This window comes from Pezoporus occidentalis, unplaced genomic scaffold, assembly GCF_034315485.1.
Source record: "Pezoporus occidentalis ecotype Australia unplaced genomic scaffold, CSIRO_AGI_Poc_V1 ctg68, whole genome shotgun sequence".
Taxonomy (NCBI): domain Eukaryota; kingdom Metazoa; phylum Chordata; class Aves; order Psittaciformes; family Psittacidae; genus Pezoporus; species Pezoporus occidentalis.
The window spans coordinates 1,885,739-1,905,387 of record NW_026916030.1 but is presented as its reverse complement, the minus strand read 5'-3'; the positions used below and the strand labels follow the sequence as shown (position 1 = coordinate 1,905,387).

Sequence of the window (19,649 nt, the reverse complement as noted above, 5' to 3'; positions counted from 1 at the left end):
CCGGAGCGGCCCCGGGTCGAAGCGAGGAGCGGCCCCGGTACCGGCCGTGAGCTGCCCAGGCCCCCGGCCACCATTGTGTTGTACGCGTGTCACCCCGGCCTCCCCCGGCTCCTGCGGCCTCCCCGCTGCGCCGGGGCGGATGGAGGGAGAGTTGTTCCTTCCTTCCCTTTCTCACACACAGTGGGCAGCTCAGACAGTGCCGGGAGGTGACAAGGCGCCATCCTGCTGCCCGGATGGGGAAACATCCCGCCAGGCAAATCTGGGGTTCCTGTACCCCTCATCTCCTTCCAGGCTGGCTGCCCCGTGCCTCCCTCTGTTCCCAGAGGAACAAGGAGCGCGTTGAGCCGGCCGGACAAAGCATCCCTTCATTGCCGTGCCCTGGGAGGCTCAGTGGCTGCCCCCGCTCCAGTGGGGCAGTGGTGCTGGTTCTCAAAACTGGGAGACAAAGCGGGAGGTGGAGGCACAGTAAGCGCTGTGAGGCCATGGCTGTCACCTCATGAGCGGCCCCCACAGGGCCACCCAAAGCCCTGGCTGAGTGATTTTGGCTGTGAGCACCCACAAGGCCAATGCCTGTTTGCAGGGCTGGTGTAGGATGATGGCGGCTTGTCTCTGAAATCCAGTTCATAGACCACCAGAATGGTTTGTGTTGGAAGGGCCCTGAAAACTCCTCCAGTTCCAACCCCCTGCCATGGACAAGGACACCTTCCACTAGAGCAGGTTGCTCCAAGCCCCATCCAACCTGGCCTTGAGCACTGCCAGGGATGGGGCAGCCACAGCTTCTCTGGGCACCCGGTGTCAGCACCTCAGCACCCTCACAGGGAAGGACTCACTGACAAGATCAGAGGTATGGTCATGTTGTCATATCACGCAGGAAAACCCCACAACAGCCTTCAAAAGGCTGATAATACTATTTCGCAGACACTTCTACTGCTGTAACAGTATTTTGCTTGGTGCTAAGATATAAGCTGCTCACTAAATGACACATACAAGCTTGAACACAGCATTGAGGATTAACATAAAGAACTGAACCAGACGTAAGAGTTGAAACATGATTTCCAAAATAAGCCAGATAAAGCCAATACAGCTCAGCTTTATCTCCAGTCAGGATAAGAGGAATCATGCTGAGCACTGACCCCAGCACCTGGTGTCACACATTTCCATTTTGTGCTCCCATTCCCTGCCATCAGTGAAATGCAAAATTAACAGAGAGAATCGGGGTGATCTGCATCTTCTTACACCCCAAATACAGTTGGCACAAATTTTCTTATTAATCACTTTAATTTGAAGCTTTGACATGTGCCAGTGAAAACATCATTTGGGATGACCTATTTGACAGAGACGAAGACTTAAAAGAAACGATAGTAAAAAAAGATAAAGGAACTAAAAAAACCCAACACAATTGACCACAGTGACATTTCTACAGACACCACAAACTGAAATGATGAGATATGAAAGAAGAACTTAGCAACTCAAAACAGAAATAAAGACCAATTAGTCACTTCAGACCAATCCAGTGTTACGTGATCAGCTCTCACAGGAGTGTATTTCAAAACAGTTCCTGAAAAATACCATGCTTCTGCTTTCTGTGTTTGCCTGCCTGAACTGGAACAAGGCCATAAGAAGAAGTTGGGGTTCAGGGGAAGAGGACAAACCAACCCTGAGCAAACATACCTTCTTTAGCTGCCTTTTTACTGACTGTGCTTCTGATGTGGAAGTTCAGGTTCTGACAGCGTGGTCACTGGTGCTGCTGGGTGACAGATTTTCCTCCTGTAAGTGGTTGTTTTCTGTAGCTGCACTTCAGGGGTCATTTCTGTTGTGATAAGGCTTCTGCTGCACTGTTCTATTTCCTGTAGGATATGCAAAGTTGTGTTAGTAATGGTGATACTGAGAACCTGCACTGTGACTTCACAGGAGCTGTTGTGGCTGCAGATAAGGAACTAGTGACACATTATTTGACATTTCCTTGTCAGCCACACAGAGCATTCCCCAGTTTTTCATGCATACAGAACAGTGGAAGGCCAACTACTGCTGTGATTTCCAGTAGGAATATGAAGTGCAAAAGTCTTGCAAAAAAACCCTAGTTGTTTAGCGTGTTTCAAAGCCGCTTGTTGCAAAGGACTCACTGAGTGTGTCTCTTAGCACAGCTATAAAGCAGATATTAGTTGCATTCTGCTTCTAAAGCTTGTAATGTGCTTTCTTCATTCTTCATTGTCCCTTGGCGTTTGGGCTTAGTGATGCTAAAGGAGGTGTCTTGCCCAAGTTGGGAGGTTAAAGCCAGCATTCTACTGTTGTCCTCAGTAAAAAGAAAGTGTTTTGAATAAGAAGTGACTGTAACTTTCTGTACCTTTCAATCCCACTTTCTTCACAAATGCTGACATGTAATTTTATCATTATTTAAAAAGTATTTTACAAGGATGCATTCTAAAACAGGGAAGCAGATATTATAGATCACTGTATGTAATTTATGCCAAAAGAACAGACTCCTCAAACCTTCTATCAACTGTATTAACTCCAAGTCTTTACTTTTCCTGGGGTTTGTGGTAAAAAAGTAAATCCAAGAGCAAAGCTCATGTGACCAGAAAATTTGGCTGCTGTTCTTGCCAGAGACTTCAGAAAGAGACACGTAGAAAAGGCTTTTCAAGAGCAGGCTGATTTGACCTAGCAGAAATCCACAAGGAAGGGTGGGACGATAGACAGTATCCCATCTCTAGTAATTTGGTATTGTTACCAATTTAGTGGGCTTTAATTACTGTTGTTAGGTTCTGTCCAGATGTTTAGAATGAATAGGCTGAACTCAGCCTTTTCTCAATAACTGTTGTTGCAAAACTCCCGAAGGCTTTCAAGCACTCACAAGAATAAAAGAATCAGAGAAGAAATACAGATGCTATTACTTGGTCTTCTGTCTTGCTCACATCTTCTGTGGACTTTATAGGGATATTTGATAAAAGCATACAAATCAATTCAAAAGCAAGGCCTTTAAAGTGAAGCTGTTTGCCTTTTACCATACAAATTAATGCAGTTTTATATGTTTGAGATTTTCAGGTTAAAGACACCACTCTTACTCATAGTTGGGTAATGGCTTCTGGGTTTCTTTGTTGCAGATAAGAAATAGCAGTAATTATATTTCAAAACTGCTTTTCATTTCTGTTCAGGATTCAAATGTTCTTCACAACCCAAATGTCAGATTAAAGTGATTTTCAGAATTGTTGAGTAAAAAAGAAGATGGATCCATCTGAAGATGGATCTGGGGCCACTGGAGGTGGGAAGCGCTGCCCCATTAGTGTCACTGAGGAGACACCATGTTGTGCTTCCGTTGGGGAAGCGGTTCTGAGCAGGGTGACTAAACCCCATCGGAGAGCCAGCCACAGTGTGTGTCTGCAGAGTGAAAGGGCCAGGACTGCTTGGAATTCTCCCTGGAAAAGAAGAAATTTCCCAAATGAGGTGCTCATACCCTTTGCAGGCTGTTGTCCTATCGGGTGCCACAGGTCGCGGTGATGATTACCTGTCCTCTGGTCCATCTCAGCTAAAACCAGGGGAGGTCACACCATCTGACCAACTCTGCCAAGGCCGGGTCACAGAGAGAGAAGTAGCCAATGGATTTTTGTGTGATATTTTAACAATTTGGTTTTTTTAAATTATTTTTATTTTATTTAAATGTTGCAGTATTTGTGTTACAAGAATAGTATTTAAGGAAATGGAAATAGCAAGTGCTTAAAGGAACTGCATTTAAAGATAGTGAACCCGACTGTAACTGCATCAAAACAGATCATTTTCCGTTTAAAGACTCCCTCTTGTGGCAACCATTCTCAGTGGCTCGTTTTGACCTATTTTTCTAGTAAAAGTCACTGGTATAAGGTCTTGCAAAACTTGAAAATGGTTCTGTCATCTACTCTAAAGTTAGGACCCTGACAGTGACTGACAGCAGTTGTACAACCGTATTTTGTAACTTTCTACAGACTCCTTGCTATTTATTCCTCAGAGATTTATTTATTATGTCGATGGGAGAAAAAATCAAATTGTTTTTAATCTGTGCTTTTCACCCTGTGTCAGCGGCTTCTGCCCAGATGAGGTGGAGCTCAGCATCCAGCACCTCCCTGGTAGGGGCTGAGCAATATTTAGGGGGTGAGTGATTCTCAAGGCACTCCCTGCAGAAAGCAGAGGATTCCATGTGCAGGGCTACACTAAGAGAATGGAATTAGTAATGTCATAGTACTGGAGATGGAAAGATATTCCCATAGGGATGTTAATAATCTTTGGTGTGCTGCCTTATGGGAAGGTGCTGTCAATCTTGGACATTGATACACACAGAATTTGATGTTTTGCACAATGTGTGGGGCTGAAATAAAATCCTTATTGTCCTCCATTAGCCTGTTAGGAGAGGAAGTCACATTTTTTAGACTCAATGTATTTGGTCAGGAAGAGCCATTAGCTCTTTTCAGTCACTCTTAAGCCCTAATCAACTCTCAATTCTCCAACAAGTAGAATCCTTCCACTTGCTTTAATTGAAGCTCTTGGCTTGGGAGGCACTAAAGCTGACTAAAGCATCCTGTTCCTCCCCAAAAGCATAAATCATCGTTGGAAACGCGCTGTGTGGCTGCCCTCTAGCAGCTCCTGTGGTAATTCCTCTTTACAGAGATGTAATTACCTTTAACAGGTTTGTAGGCCCTAAAGCTTTCCAAAAAGAGAATCTCAAAGGAGTTTCAATTAAACACAATGTAAAATTGAAAATACGAACATGAATCTGCAATACCAAGCATGTGGATTTTGAGCATCTGGACTCATTGTTTCTATACTGTGTTCATGTCAGGAAAGTTTTGCTGTTGAGCTGAGAAGCTGGGTAAATTTATTGAGTTGGAAATATATAGAATCCTCCATAACGGTATTTTTACACATCTTACACTGTTTACACTCTTTTTTCATCTCCTGAACCACCGATTTATCCTTTTTTCTCCCATGAGCTGTGAGATTTGTGCAGCATCCTCCACTTTTAGGTCTTTCGTGTTTATACTATTTCAAAATCGTAAGTGGTTTAAAAAGCCTACTTAAAAACAAATTAAAGCCAAAATTAACAAACTGGTTAAAGAATTTCACAGGGCATTGTAAAAGACATCAGATATAACACAAATTTTACCGGGAACTGGGGATAGGAAGAGTTCTCTACAGCTCGTTACAGACTTTGGATATCAAACTATGTTGGAGCATGGATGCCCTGCATACCTGAACTTTGGCGGGATATTCCCGCTTGTGTTTTCCTCAGACATGGCGAGATCTTGCTGTTCAGAAGATACTGTCTTTGCAGGGATTCTGAGGCAGGACAGGAAACATGGATAACCTAGAGATTACCTAAACCCAGAAGCTGGAGGACAATTCTAACAGCTCGGAGGCAGCTGCAGGGGTGGTTTCCGAAGCGGGACACCGAGGTCCGATGCGATTTGCTGCCGATCCTTGCGGATCCGGGTCGCTTTTCCCTCAGGAGCAGCCGGGAACGGCGCGAACTCCCTCAGAGCACCCGCGGGCACGGGGCGGCACCGCCTCAGGGCGCGCGCGCCCCGCCCCGCCCCTCACGCCCGGCCACGCCCCTCACGTCGGCCGCGCCCCTCGTCGCGTAGAGGGCGGGGTGTCTCTGTGATTGGCTCCGCCGCGGCCTCTCGCGCCCACCTTTGTGCAGCCCCGGCGCCCGTCGAGAGTGGGAGGGGAAACCCCGTGCGAGGGGCGCCGCCATCTTGGGTAAGGGGGGTGATGGGGGCGCAGTGGAGCAGCGCCTGAGGGAGCCCCGGAGACCCGGCCCGGCCGCTGCCCAGCACGAAGCACTGAGCGCCGCAGTGCCCGCGGGCCGAACCGCGCTGCCGCCGACAGAGCCACGCTGCACAGCCACCCGCTGCCCGAGCACAGGTACGGGGGAGCCGGGGAGGGGCACCTCTCCGCCCGGCCGGGCCTGGAGCACTAGGCCCCGCGTCGCTGTCCGGTCAGCGGCGGGCCCCGGTCGGGCAGGCGCGCCGCCCATAGCGGCGGGAGGGGGTAAGCTCCCGGTCGCCTCCCGGCCCGGGGAGCGACGCTTCCTCCTGCTGCTGCCCGGAGCCGGGGCCTAGTCGGGGCCGCCCTCCCCGTAGGTGTGCCGCTGCCCGGCGCGGAGGGCGGTGCGGGCCGGTCGCCGGCTTTGGCGGGTCTGACCGCCCTCGGTCCGCTCCCGGCGGCGGGCAGGAAGGAGAAGGGGCCGCTGGGGCTAAGGGGGACGAAGCTGGCGGGGCAGGAGCTAGGCCGCTGCTGCACTGCTTGTCGCCACCGCCTTCTCTGCGCTGCACACTCCCTGTGACACGCCAGCGCCGAGTACTCATGCGGGGTGTATATATGTGTTATGTATGCGTGCTCCTTGCTAATTGTAATTGCCCGTAAGGTGTTTACTGTATGTACATACTACACTGTGTGTCATCTGTACTTGTGCTGACCAGCGCTGTCGTGAACTTGGACAGAAAAATAACTTCCATGAGGTCCGAGGGCAGTGCCACTTGTTATTCGGGAAAGCAGCTGAAGTATTCTGGATGTGTGGTTTGTTTTCTTTGGTCAGTGCTAATTCAGGCTAAACAGAAGACAAGTTCTGTTATTTAACCCAGTTGTGTGTTGCCTGTTTGCAGTAGGCTGTTAAGGTTTCAGTAACGTCCATGGATAGCTTTGTCTTGAGTGGAAATGGTGCTGAATTATCCTTGCTTAACCCTAACCCTGAAGGACTTAATACCTAAATATCATATAGTCTAATATGGATTAAAAAGGCGTTTGCTAGCTTCTTGTAGGGATTTGAAAATGCTACAAATCTGAATGGAAGGAAGAAGCTCCTGTTTTCCATGTTATAAATAACAAAAAGCTAATGTGAAGGACAGCAGTTTGAAAGCAGACCTGTTCTACTGGAGGTACTAGGATGTAAAATGTAAATAGGTGTTTTAAAATGACTTGTTTAATCCTGTGCATCCAATGGAACCTGCTCATGCTTGGGTCGCATCTTGCTGTGTCTTTCTGAGACAAAGGACATAAACCTTATTTAGTGTTGTTCTGCAGTGTGTTTGTGGCTTGTGCTCTCCAGGGTGAGGACTCCAGATAGTTATATCTTGTTCTGATTTGTTAGACTGACAACAAAGCTTCCTGGTTCTGTATATACTGTCCCTAAACTTACCTGGTATCTCTGGAATTTGATTGTCTTGCCACAAGTGCAGATGTGCTACAGGTTAGACCGTGTTATAGGAAGAGGAAGAGTAGGATAAATGAAGACATACAAAAGAATAAAGAACTATGCCTGAGAGAATGGACATGGGAGAAAGTGTTCTTGCTGATGGGGACAGGTGTGCAACACTTAATGAGCTGGGGTGTGGTGAGGGAGAAATGCACATCCAAATGCAGGAAGTTTAGGAAACAAAATGGAGGAACTGAATGGAGCAGGATGTGAAACTATTAAAGGCTCACCAACACAGCATGTGTATGGCTGGATAGCTGTTGAGGGAGATCAAAAAGCGATGATAGTATGATACATAGCCTTGATCTAAAAATACACAGAGTCAAAGTTCTCATATACGAAAGGAATTGAAGGCCTGTGAAGTCTTTAGAAATACTTAGTAGGCCTCAGGCTGAGTTAAGATGTTTTACATGATTAAAGAACATAGCAAATACATTTCTTCAAGAACAGCTTGAACAGGGCTCTGCGCAGCTGAGGCTGGTTAGGGAGAGCCTGGTGGCCTGCAGACCTCATCTGCTTTCACAGAAAGAGTAGCTGGGCATGGGAATAATGAGGAAATGCAAAGTGATGTTCAGCAGCAGATCACAAGAAGCTTGCTGGGTCGCTGCCTGATCAAAGATCAGTTCAGCAGCATTTACTGTCTTGGGCTAATTGTATGCTCTAATGAAATCCAAATGGGGAAAGCTAAAGATGATGACTCTAGAACAGAAGAATGAGTAAGGCACTGGCCAGCAACAAGTAATGTTGGCAGATGTGAGAGTATTGGGCTGCTAGCAGGCTGCTGATGTGAATCCTCAAGGATTGGTCTCAAAGGAGGGCTTTATAAATACAACCCTGCAAAAACACATAAAAAACATATGAGGAGGTTCTGGGGCCATCCTCTTAGAGAGGTCTGAGATGTTTGTATCTTCTGGAAGACCTAAATGGTGTATAGAATCACAGGACCACAATGAAACTTAATTGTAGTGGACCTCATAGCTTGCTGTGGACACCAGACTTGAGGGAATCCACTGCTCTGGTGTATCCATTGATAACAAACCTTTATTACCTTCCAGTTGGTGTGATCTTTATGGAAGACCACAGCTGAAGCAATTAGACTGTGTTTCTAGCCACCTCCTCTAGTTAGGTACCAGTCAGACCACATTGTTGTGTGTGTTTGACAAAGGTCTTCATCAGGGAATAGTGCAGTTATGAATTGAAACAATTCTGCCTCTGCCTGCTTCTTCGCCCCTTACTGATCTCTTCTCAGTGCTTGCTGTTCATTAACATCTAAATAAACATGGAGGGAAGAGGAGGATCATGCCCTGGGAAGGGGGAGAGCCACCTATTAATTGTGTGTTGAAATTCAGGAGCTGTTCTAAATAATAGTTCTTGGTTGCATACTCTGCCGCCTATACATAACTAATACGTTATTCCAAATGCAGAAACTAACAGCTCTTTAAAAGTTGTTTCAATTTATGAAAGGAATGATGTGATGGCATTATCTTTAATAGAAAGGACTCGGGCTTCAGCTGTGGGATCCCTTCCTGTTGCATGTCCTTGAGGAGTGACTGGAAGAACACCTGCCTGATGAAACACAAAGTGCCTCAGCCTGACTAAGCTGGTCCTCTGCCTGCTGAGTGAGATGTTTTTAAGGGGAACCTGTAACTGTCAGGCAGTCTGAAGCCAGTAGCTGTTTCCTGAGGTGGTATCTCTGTGGCCTGCCCAGTTGATGGTATTAACTACACAGTGTCTAACAAAACCTGTGCGTACAGGTTCTGGTCTCCTCTAGTAATAGTCCTGCTTCTTGCTGAGCATAAAGCTGGGACATTTCTCTATGCAAATGATACCAGTGAAGACTTAAAATCGACTGTGTCCTTGAGTTGAGCTGGAAAGAACTGCCCACGAAACTGTCTCATGAGAACTGGTGTGGATGTGGTATTTACAGTTACAGGGTTCTGATAAAGAACATTACAGCAGTGTGCTGAGAGCGACCTTATCTCAGCTTGTACGGATGTATGCTGATACTGGAAATAAGGCTGCAGCGAGATGTCAACATACCTGTGTAGTGCTTGTTGATTAGAGGAGTGCTAAGGTGTACTAGGGGAGTAGTAGGTGTACTGAGATCTCATTGAGGTCATCTTTAATTTCTTATAAATTAGAAAAGCCTCCAAGGAAGGAGTCAATACGTGGCAGATAGATTATGGTGGCACTGTTCACTGTAACATTTCCAGTCCAAACTGTAATGCAGAAATTAACTGTACATGCTTTGAAACTGGCAGAAATCTGTGTATGGTGAGGCACGATCCTCTGGCTAGTTGCCACCCTGAAATACTGCTCTAAGCTCTGGGGAGACATTACCTCTGTCTGAGAAGGGAGCCAAAACTTGTTCCAAGTTGGCGGACTTTCCTGGAAGATGGCAGGTAGACCAAGCTTCCAGACTCCTGCTTGCTGTTAACAGTAAATTCATGGTTGATTAACTTTAACTTTGTTGTGTTGTATAATGTCAGCAGTGGCCAAAGGTAAGTTATGTGTATTTATGTGCAAGTCAGTCCTGCAGTTCTTGGCCCTCCCAAGAGGGAAACCCCAGCCTCCCATATTGGGAATATTCAGATTCACACATCTGGAACAGAGCGCTGTGGGTGTAAAGCCGCCGATAGTGTGGATGGTGATGCTGTCAATGTATATTAGCTCCTTGCATTAACATGTAGCTAATATTTTTGTGTTGACTGAATCCTCTTGCGCACTGTTCTTGTCTGACTTCCTTCTGCAGTAAATGCTGAGGTTGTCAGGTTTCTGAGACTGAATTCTCCACATGGCTTCTGTGTTTAGCTTGCATTTCCCCTTCAACACAGAGTCCTTCCGGAGTATCAGTTTTATTCCAAAATCTGAGTACAGTTGGGATTCCTGCTAATCCTCATTGGAATTTTAGTGTTTAAAAGCTTGTTGGTTTGTGGTTGGGGGGGGGTTAAAGTCATCTGCTCTCCAGAAAAGATTCCTGACCTTTAGTAATAATTTACAAAGTGTTTCAAAATGTTTCCTGTAATGTGACCCTTGGAGTAAATGTAATCCCAAAGTGTTGCTTGATTTTTACAGTTTAACTCCAGAAATTGTGTTTAAACTGAGTATCTGTGCTGCCACAAGCTTGTGTCTCAGACCCAGTGACTAACCTGGGAGCTCTCTGGGACTTCAGAGAAGGTCTAGGCTCACATACAGGTTAATTTCTCTGTCAGTGCTGCTGTCAGTAAACTGTTTCTCTAAGCTGTGGCCAGTGTTATGTTAGGTTTGGCTGCACACAGTGGGCTGTGTGGTATCTCTCACCTCCTTTAGGGGCCTAATGTCACTGCAGGAATAAGAGTGAAGTTGTAGCAATGAGATGTGGCTTGAAGTGAGTCCTCCCTTCCCACCCATTTCTGTTGCCAAGCACAGGATTTGGTTTTCTAACTCACTCTGAAGCAGGAACTGATTTTGATGCATATGTTGCAAAGCAGTGACAGTTTCTTTTACACTGAAAGAGCATAGTTAGAGTGAGAATTGACATGCCTTAGCAAGCAAAACCAGTCAAACGTGTATTTAGCAGTGAAGATTCTAGCTGAGAGACTTCAAATTCCATTTGTGATGTAGCCTGAACAGAGTTCCCAGTTTGTCTATACTTAAAAGACAAAGAGTCTTCCCCTTCCAGCGATGGTACTTGCAAGCTTGGAGGTGGGGCACATTCCCTTCACTTGTTACATACAGCAGTCTTGTAAAGTCATGTGCTTGGGAACAGGAAACTGAGTATTTCCACCTTAGGGACTTTGTGAAGCTAGGGAGGGTCACCTGGCCTCTGTAGGACACGTTCGTAGCCCCGTGAGTGGTTCTCTACCTTGGTACCAGACTGAATGGAGCTGTGAACACAATCCTCCAGCTTTACTTAGAAAGTAAATGGCAAGTGAAGAACAAATGCATTGGATCACAAGATGCTGGGTTTGAATGTTGCTGCTATTGGGACATGCTGAGAAGAGGAAGAGCATAATGTGTGAAGATAGCTTCAGAAAATGTGAAGTATTGGGTGTTTCCACAGTGACATGTTAATTTTGAGCTCTCTGTGGAGCAGTTACTTGTCTTTGTTTGCTGGTGTTGAAAATAATCACTGCATATATTGAAGCTGATACTGTAACTCTGGAATCTTGCAGGCAGGTTGCTGGCTTGCTTGGTAAAGAGCAGCGTGTTTCCAGCCGTGGATGTTAATTCTTACCTAGTACAGTGATAAGAGATGGTCTGTTCACTCTGTGATGATTTGCCAGGGGCTGAGGAGGACAAAGGTGGTGAGGGGTGGCTGTGGGAGATTTCCCTCTGCTATGGTAGAGGGTTGTTCTAAAATTGGCTTGATTGAGGCGACTCTTCTTGCAACTTACTTGTGCAGCACTTGGTGTGGAATTGTCTTGCCAGCATATACAAGAATTATGGTCCAAAGCTGTCTTTTGTTTGCTGTCTTAAACTTGGGTTTATAAAACTGTGTGTATATATAGGACTGAGCATAGATGCTTTGTATGCTGCTTGGGATAGAAGGAGTTGAGTTTCCACGTCCTGAGCCAACCGTGTCGGAGGTGCCTGGCACCCAGCAAACCCGTCCCAACCTCCTGCTGGTGTGGTTCCCCTTCAAGGGCTAGATAAGAGCCTTTGCTTTAAAGCTCTGCTGTGCAGTGGTGGATGTGTGCTGCCATGAGGTTTGTTGCTGGTCACCTTTCTGATGGCTGTGCTTCACTGTTATGGGTTAATTGTGGCTGTGGAAACAATAATTTGCTTTTCCAAAAGTTGGAGGCTTGTGAGCTTTCCTGGCTCTTTGTTCCCTTGCAGCACTGGTTGCGTTTGTCATGTGAAGGCCACATGACTGACTGAAAATCTTTCTAGGCTGAAGCAGTGTTCTTCGTAAGAACTTCCATAGCTTTCTCAGGGCTGGCTAGCTGCCACGCAGGAGCAGGGGAGGAAATGGTGAATTCCCACTAGAAATTTTCCACTTGCTTAACTGATCCCACTGTGCCTACTTTAACTTAAAACCTGGGACAAAAGGAGGCGTTTTGCATCCTTTATGTTAACTGGCAAGATGTGGCCTGTGCAGACTTGTAATCCTGGTTAACTGACGTATCAGTTGGTAAGTCAGCTATTGCTCCTCACAGGTTTACGCAGCTAAAGACTGAAGTTCTAATTCCTCCTACATGTAGGAAAGCATAGGAAACTCTGGCATATTGGAAGTGCTTACCCCAGTCTAATTTTGACTCTCTCTTAAAAAAGAGAACCTGCGAAGCCTTACTGTAAGCTGCGGTGCTGACAAAGCCACAGAGATGTTAACTAACTTCCTGAACATCTGATTTGTGGCTTGTAGAGCTTCTCTGACACGGGCATGTAGCAGTCAGAGCCCAGCTAAGGCTGCTACAGCGTTCTTTCCAGAAGTTCTTAGCTTTTTGATGCAAGCTGCACTCTTTCCTTTGCTCCTTTGGCAAGCCTCATCAGTGAAGTAATAGTTCCAAATTGCTGGTTTTGTTAAACCCCTTCAGATTTTACTTTTGGAGTCGGATTTTATTTTCAGTGAATATGTTGGGTGTTTGGTGAGCATGTTTCTACTTAGAGGCCGAACTGGCAGGGGTTCAGAGCTAGTGATGTGGGAGTCCTGCTGAATGATGCTAATTTGGTGACTGTGGGGAAGTACCAAAACCTGAACTGTGAGTGAAAGTGTAGTTGTGGGGAGAGGAAGGGAGGGTTGGTTTGCCTCTGTGAACTACAGTCTATGGATTGGGTTGAGTTTGGTGAACAAGTAGCAGTTCTGATGTGTTCTATTTTCTATTCTAGTGCCACAATGGCAACTGCACCTTACAACTATTCCTACATCTTTAAGTACATCATTATTGGTAAGTACTGCTGGGCTCTCATACCTCTTTATGTTGATGTGTACATGCATGACAGCCTTCCTCCCAGCCCTGGGGCTGTGCTCTTCATGACTTCTGTTGCTACTTGCTGTATAGCAGTAGTTCTTTCAGTTAATTGTCCATCCTCAGACCCTCACAGGTATCACCTTGCTTGCTATAAAGCTCGAGCGGGTGACAGTATAACAGCAAATACCTTTGTATGCCACAGAGTGAGAGCTGTGTGGTTGGTGGAAGTGACCTGGGAGGAGGGCAAGTACCAGTGCCTGTGTTGAGTTACTGTTCACAGTAACTGTTCTTGACATAATGTACTTCAGTACTCTCGTGCATCTTCACTGTTAGGGCCATAACACTTGGCCCTCTCCATAGCACTACAAAAAAAGCATCCTAAAAACATGTGTATGTGCTCTCTATCAAAATACAGTTTATATTTGGAAAAAAAATTACTAACTTGGTTTGAAAGGGGGGAAAAGCTTGAATGGGAGTTAACACAGCCAGGTATTGTTGATTCAGGTTTGCTGTATAGCACCTTCCCTCTGCATCATTAGCCTCAAAGGTTTGAGAATCTATGCTGAAGACACAGGTGCTAATTGGAAACCATCGCAAGTGCTAATTGGAATCCATTGCTTCAGACAGGCTTCAAGCCTCTGTCAGGCTGCGTGTTTGTGTTTAAATGTAGCTTTTAGCTGCACCTTCCTTGTCTGTTTACAGCCAGGGACTTGATTGCATTTGTTATTCTCTTGGAAGAACTGGTCTTGCTGTTCACTGTTTAATTCTTAATGCCCTTGTGTAGGTGTAAGTGATCTGCAGTCTTGTAATAGTTTGTAACTCGGGCTGCTGTGACAGCCTCAGCCTGCGGAAGCCTTGGTTCTTAACAGATCTTGCTCTTCCTCCCTGTTGGCATTGTGCAAGTGGATAAGTGGAAGTGAAGTAATTTCTTGGTGTGTTCTAGTTGGTTGTCAGTGTTTTTGATGTCTTGACTAGCAATTGCAAGTGAGATGGGAGCATGGTAATCACTCAAAAGGTGTATTTTACATTTCAGTTTTGTACAGGTTTGCTTCTCGTAACCTTGTGAAATACAGTTGTAAAATCAGTGATTTGGATTGAATTGTCCTTGAGCTGTCCGCTCCACCCTTGCTTGCAACCCTGTTACCAAAACCAGTGCAAAAGTTGATGAATTTGAGGTCTGAGACCAGGTACAAACATCACAGTTTAGACCCAAGGAAGGGTCTGCCTGTCTCTGTACCATTCCTTGTGTAGGATGGAGGAAATGTGGTTTTTGCAACAATGATGTGGTGTCAGCCTTAACTATTCTTTCTGTAACAGGGGACATGGGTGTAGGAAAGTCCTGTTTGCTTCATCAATTTACAGAAAAGAAGTGTGAGTATTTCAATTCACCAGATTTATTCTCACTTTATTCTCATGCTTCATCCCTCTTTCCTGCCTCTTTGCTTCCATTGTGCATGAGCTTGATGTGGTGTCTGGCTTCACCTGTGTGGCTTTGCTTTGTACTTGCTTAGATTTGTTTTGACTCATGTAGATGTAGAAACAAAATGTTGATGTACTAGAGGCAAAACTGCTGCTTCGGTCAGTCCTGCTTGTGATGAGGGGAAAGGCTGTGTCTGGTTTTGTGGGTTTTCTGGGGAATTCTGACCCAAGTGAAGTTTCCTGTCTGAAACATGCATGTTTTCAGTATTGGTGTAGCTTCCACACACGCAATGGAGGTTGTTAGTAATGGCTTCAAAAAGAAAAAGATTCCCTTTCCTCTCACTCCTTGTTGCAGGCTTAGGCAGCCCTGTCATTCTCTGTAGCTGCTGTGGCTCATGACCTGTGTGCTGGTGTTGAGGACTTACTCCAGTCTGACTCAACTGCAGTGTTTTCATCTATGCTATCATCACTAATTAAGAACTAGCTTCAGTTTCTCATGCCTCTTGCACTGGAGCTTGCAGTGGCTGTTACCTCTCTGGCATCCCATGTAGCTCACACTCGGGGGCTGAGCCTGTAGGTGGTTATTAATACAAAGTCAGTCTCTACCCTGTGCTACTGGATGTCACAGTAAGTGGGTAGGAGCTTCAGTTCACACTGTTTCTGCTTTCTAGTACAACTAGAATTTTTTAACAGTTGCTTTGAATTCAAATTCCCAATCAGTCAATTATTTAAATACTGGTTTGCTTATGGCCAAATTCTTGATGGCTGTTTGTCTTGTTCTTAGTCGGTCAGCATTAAGCTGAAGCAGTACAAACTGACATGCCAAACACCTCTACTACAACGCTGTCACTAACTGTAGATAGCCTGGATAGTTACTCATCCTGCATTTCTTCATCTTTCTTAAAGATGAGCTTATTAGTTAGAAAGATGCCTTTAAAGGTTTGATTTGCTGTGGTGATAACTACTTATGGGACTGGCCTTTATCTGTGGATAAAGTCATGCTACTGCCCTGTCTGGAACAACTTAGCTATTGGGTTTTGAAGCTGTCCTACAGACTTTCAACTGCCTCTTGGTCATTCCTGAAGAGTTATCTTTTCTTACTGCATTGAAATAATGAACTTTTCCTGCAAGGGTAGGGTGAGAATCAGCTGACTCGATACCTTATGATGGATACGACCAGACAGCATCAGTATAGATGCAGAAGAGAAGGCAAGGAATTCCATAACCATTACAACTAAGAAGCTCAGGGAATACTTCATTTTATTTCTGGAATGATACAGTTTGGGTACTGCAGCTGTAAAAATGCTTTCCTAGAGACTGAAGCTCTAGTCAAGGTAACTGAGAACTGGTGATGGTCAAGGAGACCTTGTGCTAGAAAGATCTGATCTTTGCTCTTTATTTTTCACGGCAGTTATGGCAGACTGTCCCCACACAATTGGTGTTGAATTTGGCACAAGGATAATTGAAGTTAGTGGCCAAAAAATTAAACTACAGATTTGGGATACAGCAGGACAAGAGAGATTCCGGGCTGTCACACGGAGCTACTACAGAGGAGCCGCGGGAGCTCTCATGGTCTACGACATCACCAGGTGAGGCGCTTGGACTGGCGTGTCTCGTACCGCAGCTCTGCATGTGCCTGAGGAGCTCTTTAGACACCGTGTCTGTCCCCTTCACTTAAAGGACTCAGTCGGGATGGGTTTGTGTCCTGTCGTGTGAAGGAGACGCTTCTAAATACTTGAAGTATTTAAAGAGCTGAAAAAGAAACATAAGGAATTATGTGAGCTGCTTTTCCTGGAAAGCGTCACCGCTGACAGGCCTGAGGATCTGGGGCCTTCACTGCTTGGGTTGAAGTTGTTTGAAGAACTGGCTTTGTCCTTAAGACTTGCTCTTCAGCACATGGATTTTTGCCTTCCTGGGAGGCAGTGGGCATTGCTGCTTACCTGGCAGGAATATTGTTAGAGTGGGCACAGGACAGAATATTACCTCTGTTGCAGTGGGCTGCTTAAGAGGTTGTGTAGAGATGAGAGCATTGCAGCAGCCCAACTTCTTGGCCTCTTCACGGTGTATTCCTCCAACAAAATGAGTTGGTACAGAAGCCATCCTCCCTTCTTTTTATAGGTGAAAATTAAAGATCCTGCTAAAAGAATAATTAATTAGATGTGCCACATGAAATCCTTCTACTTGCATCCGTGTCCAGTCTTCCCCTAGGGCTGCTCTTGGTATTCTTTGTCTAGGTGTATTTCCTGTTTGCTGAAATCTTGAGTAAAACATGAGTTTATGCACTGTTTGTTACTGAAGGGCTGCTCACCGTACACTGCTCTGTGAGAGTATTTGACAGGAAATCCTTTAATGTGTTCTGTACTAGACAATATAAACCCTGACCTTGTGAGGGCAGGAACATGGGTTGGTGTCTCAGCTGTGCTGTCAGAGTTGCTCAGGGGATTTGAAGTCAGCATGTTCAGATCATGATCCAGGTCCAAACAAGATGCTGCTGCTTTGTTTGTCATGAGGCTGGGGGGAAGTATGGGGATGACAAACATCAGTGTGTTCAGTGGGTGCTGACTGAGCTGTTGGACGTAGGTGTGTTAAAAGATGCTGTGGCTAAAACTATTCTCCTTGACTCCTTGCAGAAGAAGTACGTATAATCACTTAAGCAGCTGGCTGACAGATGCAAGGAACCTCACCAATCCAAATACTGTAAGTTGGGCTATATATGACTCAAACAGTATTGCTTCTCTCGGAGCAAGAGGTGGAGGGCTTGGGCCAAAGCATCTGCAGTGGTAGCAGTTCTCTGAAATAAGCTGCCTGTGGTCGCTCGGCTACTTTAGCTCCAGTCACTCCCATGTCCCATTTTGCACTGTACCAGGGATTCTCCCCTTACTGTACCCAGAGCAAAAGGCCAGGTCACTGTGCAGGAAAACCCTGGTTTCTTCTAGATGTCTCGTGCTTCTCACCTTCCAGGGGCCTGTTCTCAGCAGTTGGAGGCAAAACTGTCATTGAATGGGGACAAACCTTAACTTTTGTTACCACTTCCTGCTTTGTGGTACTACTGAGGTGAATGCTGTGTCCTTAGGTTGGAATAGAAATGGGATCTTTGGCAGAAGCTGGCCAGGACTCCTGGAGAACCTTGGGGGGAAAAGGCTTCTCTGTCTCTGACCATACCACAGAGCTGTTGCCCAGACAGTTGTAACTTGTTCACTGAAGTCTTCTTCCAAGTGCTCCTAAAACACTTCAGCAGCAAGCTCGTGGGAAGACTCTGCTGTGATGAAAGAGAACTTGGGAAGGTTCTGGCTGGATTAAGAGATGCTTAAACAAGTACAGGAAGTGGCTCAGAGCACAGCTCTCACCAGGGCACAGCAGGACTGTAGGGCTGCTGCTTTTTAGGACCTCATCTCGTGAGAGCAGCCTAAAGCAGCTGAAAGCAATGGCAGGAGCTGCTGTTCCAGGCTTTATGGAGGGGGCGGTGCTGGAGCAGTGTTCTGAAGGTGCATGGCTTCTGCTGTGAAACACTTCTGTGTGTTTCCTTTTGGGGTTTTGCCTGAATCATGAGCACGGTAGTGAAAAGCTCGTCAGTTACTGCCCAGACTAATTCTCTCTCTTCTGAACCAGGTGATAATCCTCATAGGAAACAAAGCAGATCTGGAAGCACAGAGGGATGTCACGTATGAAGAAGCCAAACAATTTGCTGAAGAAAATGGTGTGTGTTTTCTCTTGAGCTGTTACATTTCCTACAGGACAGTGATGTTAAAGTGACTCCTCAGCATCGGTAGCTGCAAGCTTATGCTTCCAAAGTAATGCAGTTGTATGTGCAGACTTCTGCTGTGCCTCAGTCTGGCTTAACTGTAACTGTGCTTAGTTCCTAGGAATCAGCTTGTGTGTTGATGCCTTAACTTAGTCATGAAAGACTGTTTACTGCTAAAACAGCATCTTGCATGTTATCTGGAGGTTGCAGCGTGGCTGATTTAGGGCTGTTTGGAGTGTATTATGCATTGATTGTTGAACCTCTGTCTCTGAACAGGTTTATTGTTCCTTGAAGCAAGTGCAAAAACGTAAGTTACCTTTGTCTACAACTGTGATTGAGGTGTGATCAGTTTAAGAGGATTATATTGGTTATGACTAAATACAGTTATAGTTCAGGTATAGCAGGGATTTACAAGTGCAAACCCAACAGACCACTGGCTCCGAGCTCTCTTAGAGTGGTCCCAGCCCCTTTGGTTGCTGACAGGAGTCACTGCACCGGACCTGAGCCAGGCTACATTGGCTGGGGAGCTGCTGGAGTACAGGGATCGGGTCTCCAGTGACACCAGTAAATGTGGCTCCAGCTGGCACCCTTGGAATGGAACCCTTAAAAAGGGTGTGATTTACAGCGGCTCCTGAGCTTGCAGCCACGCAGCTGCATGTGTGACTTCACGCTGATTTTTGCTTCTTGGTGTGTGGGAATGTGTTTCTTCCTCCTGGCTAGTCCCAATAGGTTTAATGGCTAGGGAGCCTGGACAGCCTACTGGAGGCTGTCCCAGGATGGGTTGTCAGACTCAGTGGTGCATCTGCTTTAGGTACCAAAAGCTGTTCTTGCATGCCAAGGGACAGGCGTATCCCAGCAGGGCGCTTGTAGCCGACTGCCTCCACATCCTGCCCTGCCTGAGTAACCCCTGCTGCTCTCTTCGTAGCGGAGAGAACGTCGAGGATGCCTTCCTGGAGGCTGCCAAGAAAATCTACCAGAACATCCAAGACGGAAGCCTGGATCTGAACGCTGCAGAATCGGGTGTACAGCACAAGCCATCGGCTCCGCAGGGCGGGCGGCTAACCAGTGAACCCCAGCCCCAGAGAGAAGGCTGCGGCTGCTAGTGACCTCCGTTTCCTGGCTCCATTTCTGACCCTTCACCTCTGTCTGTCGGGAGCAGTGCTTTTGACTGCTGCCCTGTCTTCTGTACATCTTACTGGGTTTAATTAAAACTCTCGAGGCAAGTTTAACACAGTACTAAACTGCTAAACAACGTTAGATGTAATCAGGTTATCAAAGGCAAGTAGAGTAATAAAACCTCTCCTGCATGGTAAATCTAGAAGTTTTTTTTTTTTTTCCTTGATTGTCCTTGTGATAGTGTCACCGATACCTACTT

General features: G+C 46.0%; 1 protein-coding gene and 1 long non-coding RNA gene across 4 annotated transcripts; one reads left to right on the top strand and one right to left on the bottom strand.

Annotated features, from left to right (window-relative positions):
• Nucleotides 1-1,674: 1,674 nt before the first annotated feature.
• LOC134175348 (uncharacterized) lies at nt 1,675-5,513 on the bottom strand. Its single transcript, XR_009968981.1, has 2 exons — nt 5,218-5,513; nt 1,675-1,847 (listed from the first exon to the last, which is right to left on the bottom strand). It is a non-coding gene; the product is annotated as an uncharacterized LOC134175348 (long non-coding RNA).
• A 97-nt stretch (nt 5,514-5,610) lies between these two features.
• Nucleotides 5,611-19,588, top strand: RAB14 (RAB14, member RAS oncogene family). Of its 3 annotated transcripts, XM_062641379.1 has the most exons (8): nt 5,678-5,892; nt 13,031-13,089; nt 14,431-14,484; nt 15,944-16,121; nt 17,163-17,229; nt 18,142-18,229; nt 18,551-18,581; nt 19,200-19,588. In XM_062641379.1, exons 2-8 carry the CDS (start codon nt 13,038-13,040, stop codon nt 19,375-19,377), a joined length of 648 nt encoding a protein of 215 aa, XP_062497363.1. In that variant the 5' UTR covers nt 5,678-5,892; nt 13,031-13,037; the 3' UTR covers nt 19,378-19,588. The 3 variants fall into 3 exon arrangements, with proteins under 3 accessions (XP_062497365.1, XP_062497364.1, XP_062497363.1); XM_062641380.1 differs by lacking the exon at nt 14,431-14,484 and having other exon boundaries at nt 5,675-5,892; XM_062641381.1 differs by lacking the exons at nt 13,031-13,089; nt 14,431-14,484 and having other exon boundaries at nt 5,611-5,892.
• The last annotated feature ends 61 nt before the right edge of the window (nt 19,589-19,649 follow it).

Bases quoted from the DNA above. Each gene is read 5' to 3' on its own strand.
- RAB14 (XM_062641379.1), top strand. From the start codon at position 13,038: ATGGCAACTGCACCTTACAACTATTCCTACATCTTTAAGTACATCATT. The intron at 13,090-14,430 runs GTAAGTACTGCT...TTTCTGTAACAG, and splicing joins CTTTAAGTACATCATTATTG to GGGACATGGGTGTAGGAAAG. The intron at 18,582-19,199 runs GTAAGTTACCTT...CTCTCTTCGTAG, and splicing joins CTTGAAGCAAGTGCAAAAAC to CGGAGAGAACGTCGAGGATG.